Raw genomic sequence first — 11,356 nt, 5'->3', positions numbered from 1 at the left:
TTTTCTGATGAAGGGTCTAGGCCCGAAACGTCAGCCTCTCTGCTCCTGTGATGCTGCTTGGCCTGCTGTGTTCATCCAGCCCTGCACCTTGTTGTCTCGGATTCTCCAGCATCTGCAGTTCCTACTATCTCTGATTCAAATGGATAAGGTGATTAATGGCAAGCAGTTATGTAGTGTTTTGTCCAGAATATGGTCCAAGCAGAGCTGATCATCCTGCCTAATCTTGAGATGGATTTTAGAGGAGATGTGGAAGAATGACATCTTTTAATCATACCCTCAGATTGGTAACCTGCCTCAAAAAGTAAAAATAGAATTTGGCCCATCAGTTCCATGTTGGTGGACTCCACATTCTAATCCTGAACCTTGCCCTATCCCTATATCCCTTTTCCCTTGCTTCAACTTCCTATCCTTCCCATTGTTAAGTGTTGTTGCCATTTCAGCTCTAATCCTGAACACTGCAAGAGTACTCCAATGTACCTCAACCTTATGTATACGGAGGCTTCTCCCACTTAACAGCTCTTTTTTAATCTCTCATCTGTATCTTCTACTTCTTAACACCTCACTCACACTGGACTCAGTGTGATTCTATCTGCTTTTTCCAACCCCTTCTTCATTTTAAATACTCAAATCAAATCATTGCTTCACCTGCTCCTTTTTAAGAAAAACAGGTTTTTTAAAAAAGTCTTTGCATCTGCTTTTCCTCAGGCCGGGAGCATCCTGGTGAATCTGTGCTGTCACCTTTCTACTGTCTCAACATCTTACCAAACGTAGGAAAATGACCAGGAGTGGGCCGTTCGGCCCCTTGAACTTGCACTAGATCACTTAGGCCATGACTGATCTTCTATGTCAACACCACTATCCCCATATCCCTTGACATCTTCCAAATTAAGAAATCCTTTGATTTCTGTCATGAACAAACTCAAAAAGTGAACCTCCAAATGCCAAAGATTCACCACTCTGAGAGAAAGAAATTCCTCCCCATCTCATGGGAGCCCAAGGATATCCACCAACTTTCAACTTTCAACTCCAACTTTCCTCGTACTGAGATTTATTGGAGGATAGAGTGTGTTTGCCCTCTTTCTAATGATCTGACCCATGATTGTCACCCATAACTCAGAGGTAACAGCACTAGGTGGGAGGAAGGGAGAATGAGGACAACACAGCCTGAACTCTCCAAGCAATCTGAGTACAATGAAAGTTGGGTAGTGCTGTTACGTCTGAGCCTCAAATTTTCAGGTTCAATTCCTACTCCAGGGTTTGAAGGCATAAAATTGAGGCTGACACTTCAGTGTAGCCCTGAGGGAGTACTGTTGGAAGTGCTTTTCTTTTGGGCAAGGTGTTAAATTGAGGCCTAATCCGCCTACTCAAGTGCATGTGAAGAATCTCATGGTTAAGATAACACAGTGTGGAGCTGGAGGAACACAGCAGGCCAGGCAGCGTCAGAGGAGCAGGGAAGTTAACGTTTCAGATCGGGACCATTCTTCAGAAAAAGAATCTCATGGCAGTGTTTTTTATGCCTATCCTTCAAAGCTCAGCTTGCAGAGTGGAGGACTGTAGAAGATTACAAAATTGATGTCCTTAGGTCACTGGATTTCTGGCTCAGAGGTGCTGCGTCCTTTTGTTTTGACAACTCTCCACTAAACTTTCAATGTTTTGTTCTAGTGTGCCACCAGGGGCTGTCTAGCCTGTGTAACGTTCAGTTAAAAGAGTGGAAACAGATTGTGTGTGGTGTTTGTCCCTGGGTAGTGACAGGCTCCCGGTATGTCAGCCAATGTGGGTGTCCTTCATTGTTTGAGGTGTTTGGCTATTTGGCTAAGGGAAGCATCACTGATTGAATTTGCTCCTGCGACCATGCATGCACACTTCCTGGGAGAATGAAAGAAAACCCTGTTGTTTGAATTGTTTTCAAAAAGCAAGTAAGTAATCAGGAAATCTCTCTCTCTCTCTCTCTCTGCGTGTTTAAGACAGCAATTCAAACTTGGCTTCTTCCTGTCTTTTCCAAACCTCTTTTGTGGTTCTCAGAGTGAATCATTTGATAGAATTACTGTCTTGCGACATGCAGCCCACCATCTCTCATCCCACATGAATTTGTGCTCATCTTGATAAACCACATTGGTTAAAACGAAGGCTTGGCTGGATGTTTCTGTACCACAAGCTGATTTTTGGAATCCTATACAAAGCATGTTTGCTGAAAAAGATTGTTAGAAAGCATTCACTGTAATGAGTAGCTTTGATGATGTATTTTCCTTCATCTGTTTGTTTGGATGTGTGTGATTTTGGCAAGGCAGTTTTGATTTCCCTACCCTAATTACCTTTTAAAAACCCATCACATGATGTGCATCTGGAGTCACCAGTGGGTCCAGGTCCAAATGGGGAGACTTTATTCCTTCCCTGATGGATGTTAATTAAACAGTCGGGTTTTTCATCAGCATTCTGCCAGATTTTGCAGTAATTTCTTTGGTCCAAATCCAGAAAAGGCCAATTTTATTCCATTAGGCTGTGAGAAAGAGGAGAAGATGTAGGCCATTCAGCCCCTCGAGCCTGTTTTGCCATTCAATAAGATCATTGCTGACCTGATCTCGGTCTTAACTTCACTTTCCTGCCTGTTCTCCTTCACTCCCTAGTCAATCAAAAATATCTATCTATCTTAGCTTGGATAGACGCAATGAGTCAACCTCTACAGCTCTTTGGAGAAGGGAGTTACAAACACTAATAACTATTTGCCAGTGAAAATTCATTTTCATCTCCATCATAAATGGATGCCTTATTATTCTGAAACTAAGCGTCTTAGCTCTAGATTCCCTCATGAGGCAAAACCACCTCAGCATGCATCCTGTCAAGTCCCTCAGTGTTGTACATGTTTCACAGAATTGGTGTGGTACAGAATGAGGCCATTCTGTCCATCATGTGTGGATTGACTCATGAAATGAGCATCATGACTTAATGTCATCCTCCAGCCCTTTCCAGATAACCATGTACATCGTTTTCATTGAATTAATCGTCTCATCCCCTCTCCATTGCCTCAATTAAACAAAATATGGTCAGTAGGATCACATTTCATCCTTCCCAACTTCAGTGAGTACAGGGCTAACCTGCTGAACCATTCCCCACGTGACAAACTCTACATTCTAGGAATCAACCTCGTGACGTTGCGTGGAACTGCTTCAATGAATTTCAGTTTGCCACGACTAGTGAGTGCTATTTTCAGTGTCAGATTCACTTTGCTAACCATGAGGTGATTGTGGTGCTGGACTGGGAAAGAGAAAAGTTACAGGCCTGGTTTAGTTCAATAGGTTGCCATCTCATGCTGGCCTAGAGCAGCTGGCCTCCCACTCCCTTACCGCTGACACATGGCCTTCATTCTGCCCCTTGCAACTTGGGAACACAGCGGTTATCACAGTCGCCTCACAGGCGAAACGTTCCCAGTTCGACCTTGGGGTGGGACCGTTATTGCCTCGCTTTCTCCCTTTCCCCTCCAGGAACTGGCCCAAACTCTCACGCCTCACTCTATTATGGCAGCACGGTGCCTCAGTGGTTAGCACTGCTGCCTCACAGTGCCAGGGACCTGGGTTCAATTCCACCCTCAGGTGACTGTCTGTGTGGAGTTTGCACATTCTCCCCTTGTCTGCATGGGTTTCCTCTGGGTACTCCGGTTTCCTCCCACAGTCCAAAGATGTGCAGGCTGGGTGGATTGGCCATGCTAAATTGCCCATAGTGTCTAGGGTGGGATAGGGTAGGGAGTGGATTTGGATTGGATGCTCTTCGGAAGGTCGATGTGGACCCGATAGGCCGAATGGCCTGCTTCCACACTGCAGGGATTCTAACTTCATCTGTGGCCTAACATTTCCAGTAAATTGCCAAAGACAAATACCTGGCTGGCTATGAGGGGGATTGCAATGGTCGGACCATTTTCACAGCACCACTTCATGGGGTAATATCGTATTAGGCGTTTGGGACATCACAAACCCTGATCTACAGAATGAATGAGAGCCCTCCCCCAACCCTCTCCTGTTTTGTGTGTGTTATCCTTGCGGACTGTGTAAGAGCCAGTGAAAATGGATGCAAGTGGGATCCCAGTATAGGCGACCCAGTCAATTCTAACCACTTGCTTGCTCTGTTTCCACCAAGTGGGTAGGGTAGTAATAAGCTAGATATCAGGAATTTGGCTTTCAAACAAAAGCATTACTTTAGATTCAAAAAATATGAAATCCAAGAAGTTGACAGTAGGGTAGTGAGGGATGATGATACAGAAGCCTGTTCATATTGAGTCTCACTGAAGAGGCAATTGAACATCAAAGGATGACATTTGTGTGCCAATGGGTGACCAGCAACGAAACAGAGTCTTTTAGATAGCTCAGTCCCTAACATGTTAAACGGATAATCAGGTGTGGTCTACAGTTGGACCCTTGAAAAGATAATGACAAAATCAACCTTACATCCTGACATCTATTGCTTATTGCTCAGACACTCCCTGATAGCGAGGCAGATGATCATAGTTTACCAAACTACCACGGTAAACCCAGCAGAAACTCCCAGTTCTGAGGAAGGGTCAGTTGATCCGAAACATTAACCCTGATTTCTCTCCACAGATGCTGACCTTTTCCAACAATTTCTGTTTTTGTTTCTGATTTACTGCATCCACAGTTTTTTGGTTTACATTTTGCACTCATTAGGACAGATGCAAGAATGTCAAATCTCGAACAAGCACAACAGTTTTTATTACAGGATAAAAAGGTGTTGACTGGTTGGCAAATGTGACTCTGGCTGAGGCATTGCTATGGAGAAAACAACTATAGGCTCCTCAAGCTCCCAGGTCATTTAAAAAGGCTTAAAGGTATTCCTGTGATTCATTTCTGAAGAAGGGTCCTGACCCGAAACGTTAGCTTTCCTGCTGCTGTGATGCTGCCTGGTCTGCTGTGTTCCTGCAGCTCCACACTGTGTTATCTCTGACTTCTGCATCAGCAGTTCTTACTATCTCTTAAAGATATTCCTGTCGGTTTCAGAGAAAGTATCTATGTATAGGAATGTATCTTGCTACTAACAAAAGCAAATAAACCATGTCATAAGCTCAACTTAAATTAGTTTGTATTGTCACACATGATTGTTTGGCAAATGTTGTCCAATTGCACAGTTATATTTAGGAGCAGGCATTTTGCTTTTGGTTTCACAAGCATGGGCTTGTACAGAGCACAGAAAGTATAGTATAGAGTAAAATTTATACTTTACCCATTACAAACAACTGAAGTTACAATGCTGTTTGATTTGTTCAGCTAGTCACTGCGATGTATAACCTACATAGGACCTACATCAGACTGACACTAAAATGCATACATAATGTTACTCAATTGTGTATCAGCCAGAACGCCTTTCTGGACTTTCTGTAAGAAAAATTCAATTTTAATATGATTACAACCCAGGGGGATAAATGAGAAAATCTCCATGTACCATGACATCCCGAACCACTGACAGGCCAATAACTTTCTTCCTAGTTGACTACTTTCTGCCATCTGCTTGCAATCGAGTGGAGTAAAGACTTGGCAGGATTATATGTTGAAAAAGGTGATTTGTTAAAAGGCGAGTAAACGATCTCGGGTGAAATTTCACTGACTGGAGCGTGCCAGGAACTTTCTTCCTGTTTATACTCAGGCTCTGTGACAGCAAATGAAGCCGTGGCATCTGCTGCTTTAGCCTATTCTGTCCTTTCAGGTCCTGAGAGACTTGATCTGCAATTCCAGCAGTCCATGTTTCCAAAAGCAGGTGTCAGCTAGAGAGTGGGCACATTTTCAAAGGGAGGAATCCTGCACAGATATTCAAAGAACTCAGCAGAATGTGAGACAAATAATATGCATCTTGAAGGGTTATTTTTATGAGTGCTGTAACACTGGCAGGGTCGCAACAGGAGCTGACAGATCTGACATATTTATAACACGACAGGATGAGAAACCGCTGTTTATTAATTCAGACTGCCGTTTAAATCTATTACATTGATGGTGTGAATGAAAAATGACTGAGGAGGGACTAGAGTTTGAACTGTCTATCTGATTCAGTACAAGTTAGACTGATCACTAAGTGACTTTGTAGGTCCAGATACTGTGAGAAAGGGACCATTAATGTGAAGACTGTACTAATCTACAATATTTAAGAGTAGATATCCTGATCGATGAAGTTTATATCCATATATTTAATAAATTTATTACTCTCCAGTTTATGATATTTAGACACCTACAGCTATTACACATGAGCACATTGCAAGTACGGCAAGTCGTGTGTGTGTGTCTAACAAAAACAGAAAATTCTTGGGAAAGCTCAGCAGGTCCGGCAGCATCTGTGGAGAGAAATCCGAGTTAACATTTTCAGTCCAGCGACCCTTCCTCAGAACTGATGGTAGATAGAAAAATGTTTTTTTAATGCAAAATATAGGGTGGGGGGAGGGGTAAGGAGTAAACAATAAATGGAGATAGAGCCCAAAGAGAAAGAACATTGATTGGATAGGCAAAAGACTGGGTAAAGGTCAGTCTGGATGATTGAATAGCTATTAATTGGGACTGTTATTGGCTACTGTTAGTGGCTAACAGTGGGTGGTGTGTAATAGCAGACCATATGATAACAAGTCTGGTATGTGGGGTTTGGGGTAAGGAGACAGGAGAAGGTGCCTCAAGCCCTAAAATTGTTGAACTTGATATTGAGTCCAGAAAACTGTAGAGTTCCCAAGCAGAAAACGAAGTGTTGTTCTTCCAGCTTGCACTGAGTGTTGCTGGAATGCTGCAGCAAGCCTGTTGGCCAGGGAACAAGGCGGTGTATTGAAGTGGCAGGCAACAGGAAGCTCATGGTATTTTTTTGTGGACAAAACGTTAAGTATTCTGCAAAGCAGTCACCCAGTCAATATGAGGAAGAGGAAAAGTGAGGAAGACGTAGGGAGAGCGGGAAGGAACTAAATCAAAATGGATTTGGAGGGGGAAATAAAGCACTGTGGTGCCTATCTGTCTCTAAAGGCTTCAAGAGCATAGGTGGACACTGCTTGTTTCTTCTCCAAGAACAGCTGGCCATGAACGCAACTACGGAAGAGGGGCAGACAGACAGTCAGCAGAGATGACCCGCTCCACTGCCCGCTGCCTGGACCTGTTTATAGCCAGCCTGGCCAGGCTCAGGAGCAGACCCACAAGGAGGTCCTCCGATCTGCCCACATCCCCCCTGCACTGGGTGCCCAAAGACCGAGAGTGTGGGGCTGAAGTGCAACCAAAAGCACAACGACGATTGTTCACTTAACTATAAAGGGAGTGCAATGGTCACTTGTCTATTTTTTTATCCTTTATATTCCAGAAGTGCCATCACACACAACTAAATGGCTTTGCTGCCACCAAATCACTATGATTTTGCTTTTGTTTTGAATGGCTAATCACCACCAGTAACTCCCTCGTGTAGCCCAATTAGATATGTACAAGCAAAGCCCATTACAGGCAATGCATCCATTAAAAGTGAGGGAGGGCCAGCGAGAGCAGGAAAGGGCTAAATCGAAACAGAACTGAAGGAGGAAATAAAGCAATGTATTCCCCCATAGCGCCCACCTCTCGCTAAAGGCATGGAGAGCATTGATGGACACCTTGTGCTCCCTCTCCATGGACACCTGGGCACGAAAGGTCACTTGCCTATTAAATGAGGGTTTCATTGTATTCAAGTGATGGGTTTTAATTGGGGATTCATCTGTGACCATAACAACGCAGGTTGAAATTGTGGCTGGTCAACGGGACCTCTGTGCCATGTTTTGTGCGTGTCTCTGTAATTGAAACATTTTTTTTCAAATGTATAAAGACTGGAAACCTGTGCCACCCTCTGCCTGGCTATCTAACGCAGTGAAATGACTCAATGAACAAACAGGAAAGAACTGGTTTCTTCAGAACTGTTCCAATTAAATGACAACCCGTCTCTTTCTTTTCCCAGCTTGTCATTCTGGAACGTTTAAGGCCACTCAGGGCGGTGAGCAGTGCACCCCTTGCCCTGCCAACAGCAGGTCTTTAAGTGAGGCATCCAGCATTTGCACCTGTCGCAACGGATACCACAGAGCAGACTTTGACTCACCCAAGATGCCGTGCACAAGTGAGTAGAGACTTGCTGACAGGTTTAAAGAATGTCACGCTGTTAAATTGACTATTAATTGAGATTTATTCCCTCTTGATGAAGGGTTAGGCTTATTGTGACCAGTAAATGCAGAGAAATAGGTTCGTTGTTTCTTTTTAAAGTAATCATTGATGCATTGAACTTTTCCACCTTCAAGGCCCCTGAGTGAAAGTGATGCGGAGGACCGTGGATTGTGAGGGTGCAAGTTAGTTGAAGCTATCTCACATCACCTTTGCTAGAGGGCAATTGAAGAAAGTGGGCCTGTTACACTAACATTGACAATGTGGGATTTGTGATATCCATTCTGTAGTCAAATGTGAACTGTTAAGCACACGAGAGCAAAGTGTGTAATGAGGGGTATGCCAGGTTCCAAGCGATCGATTGTGAAAGGGGACTCACTAGTCAGAGGCACAGACAGATGTTTCTGCGGCCGACAGCAGGACATCAGATTGGTGTGTTGCCTCTCTGGTGCCGGGATCAAGGATATCTCGGAGAGGGTGCAGAATGTTCTCAAAGCAGAGAGGCATCAGCAAGAGGTCATTGTACACAATGGAACGAATGACATGGGAAGAGAAAAGGATGAGATTCTGAGGAGAGAATATAGGAACTTAAGCAGGAATTTAAAAAGGAGGTCCTCAAAGACAGGAATATCTGGATTACTCCTGGTGCCATGAACTAGTGAGGGTAGGAATAGGAGGATGGAGCTGATGAATGCGTGGCTGAGGAGCTGGTGCAGGGGAGAAGGATTTACATTTTTGGACCATTGGAAAAAAGTAGATGGGTTACAGTCAGGGGACTGAAAGGGAACAGGCAGACAGTACAGAGATCCCCTGTGGCCATTCCCCTCAAAAACAAGTTTACCGTTTTGGATACTTTTGGGGGGGATGACTTACCAGGGGTAAGCCATGGGGTACAGGTCTCTGGCACAGAGTCTGTCCCTGTTGCTCAGAAGGGAAGGGGGGAGAGGAGGAGAGCATTAGTCATTGGGGACTCCATAGTTAGGGGGACAGATAGGAGATTCTGTGGGAACAAGAGAGACTCGCGGTTGGTGTGTTGCCTCCCAGGTGCCAGGGTCCGTGATGTCTCGGATCGTGTTTTCGGGATCCTTAATGGGGAGGGGGAGCAGCCCCAAGTCGTGGTCCACATAGGCACCAACGACATAGGTAGGAAAAGGGATGGGGACGTAAGGCAGAAATTCAAGGAGCTAGGGTGGAAGCTTATAGCTAGAACAAACAGAGTTGTTATCTCTGGTTTGTTACCCGTGCCACGTGCTAGCGAGGCGAGGAATAGGGCGAGAGAGCAGTTGAACACGTGGCTACAGGGATGGTGCAGGAGGGAGGGATTCAGATACCTGGATAATTGGGTCTCATTCTGGGGTAGGTGGGACCTCTACAAACGGGATGGTCTACACCTGAACCAGAAGGGTACCAATATCCTGGGGGGGAAATTTGCTAATGCTCTTCGGGAGGGTTTAAACTAATTCAACAGTGGAGTGGGAACCTGAATTGTAGTTCCAGTGCACAGGAGGTTGAGAGTAGTGAGGTCATAAATAAGGTTTCAAGGTCGCAGGAGTGTACCGGCAGGCAGGAAGGTGGTTTGAAGTGTGTCTACTTCAATGCCAGGAGCATCCGGAATAAGGTGGGTGAACTTGCAGCATGGTTTGGTACCTGGGACTTCGATGTTGTGGCCATTTCGGAGACATGGATAGAGCAGGGACAGGAATGGTTGTTGCAGGTTCCGGGGTTTAGATGTTTCAGTAAGATCAGGGAAGGTGTTAAAAGAGGGGGAGGTGTGGCATTGTTAGTCAAGGACAGTATTACGGTGGCAGAAAGGACATTTGATGACAACTCGTCTACTGAGGTAGTATGGGCTGAGGTTAGAACCAGGAAAGGAGAGGTCACCCTGTTGGGAGTTTTCTATAGGCCTCCGAAAAGTTCCAGAGATGCAGAGGAAAAGATTGCAAAGATGATTCTGGATAGGAGCGAAAGTAACAGGGTAGTTGTTATGGGGGACTTTAACTTTCCAAATATTGACTGGAAACGCTATAGTTCGAGTACTTCAGATGGGTCAGTTTTTGTCCAATGTGTGCAGGAGGGTTTCCTGACACAGTATGTAGATAGGCCAACAAGAGGCGAGGCCACATTGGATTTGGTACTGGGTAATGAACCAGGCCAGGTGTTAGATTTGGAGGTAGGTGAGCACTTTGGTGATAGTGACCACAATTCGGTTGCGTTTACATTAGCGATGGAAAGGGATCGGTATATAACGCAGGGCAAGAGTTATAGCTGGGGGAAAGGCAATTATGAGGCGATGAGGCAAGATTTAGGATGCATAGGATGGAGAAGGAAACTGCAGGGGCTGGGCACAATTGAAATGTGGAGCTTGTTCAAGGAACAGCTACTACGTGTCCTTGAGAAGTATGTACCTGTCAGGCAGGGAGGAAGTGGTCGAGCGAGGGAACCGTGGTTTACTAAAGAAGTTGAATCTCTTGTCAAGAGGAAGAAGGAGGCTTATGTAGAGATAAGGCATGAAGGCTCAGTGAGGGCGCTTGAGAACATAGAACATAGAACATTACAGCGCAGTACAGGCCCTTCGGCCCTCGATGTTGCGCCGACCTGTGAAACCAATCTGAAGTCCATCTAACCTAAACTATTCCATTATCATCCATATGTTTATCCAATGACCATTTAAATGCCCTTAAAGTGGGCGAGTCTACTATTTTTGCAGGCAGGGCATTCCACGCCCTTACTACTCTCTGAGTAAAGAACCTACCTCTGACATCTGTCCTATATCTATCACCCCTCAATTTGAAGCTATGTCCCCTCGTGCTAGCCATCACCATCCGAGGAAAAGTTAGAGTAACAAGTTAGCCAGGAAGGACCTAAAGAGAGAGCTAAGAAGAGCCAGGAGGGGACATGAGAAGTCTTTAGCAGGTAGGATCAAGGAAAACCCTAAAGCTTTCTATAGGTATGTCAGGAATAAAAGAATGACTAGAGTAAGATTGGGGCCAGTCAAGGACATTAGTGGGAAGTTGTGCGTGGAGTCCGAAGAGATAGGAGAGGGGCTAAATGAATATTTTTCGTCAGTATTCACACAGGAAAAAGACAATGTAGTCGAGGAGAATACTGAGATACAGTCTATTAGACTAGACGGGATTGAGGTTCATAAGGAGGAGGTGTTAGCAATTCTGGAAGGTGTGAAAATAGATAAGTCCCCTGGGCCGGATGGGATTTATCCTAGG

General features: G+C 44.9%; 1 protein-coding gene across 2 annotated transcripts in view; it reads left to right on the top strand.

The window, feature by feature from the left end:
- Positions 1-11,356, top strand: part of LOC109915386 (ephrin type-B receptor 1) — a 442,994-nt gene that overhangs the window by 253,557 nt on the left and 178,081 nt on the right. For both annotated transcript variants that reach the window (XM_048604552.1, XM_048604551.1), the window contains exon 4: positions 7,939-8,094. In XM_048604552.1, the coding sequence (XP_048460509.1) occupies positions 7,939-8,094 (156 nt within the window). The remainder of the gene's footprint in view (positions 1-7,938; positions 8,095-11,356) is intronic.

This window comes from Rhincodon typus, chromosome 13 (genome assembly GCF_021869965.1).
Source record: "Rhincodon typus isolate 14 chromosome 13, sRhiTyp1.1, whole genome shotgun sequence".
NCBI classification, from domain to species: Eukaryota; Metazoa; Chordata; class Chondrichthyes; order Orectolobiformes; family Rhincodontidae; genus Rhincodon; species Rhincodon typus.
Note: the sequence above shows the minus strand (reverse complement) of the source record. Positions and strands in the feature narration are given on the sequence as shown.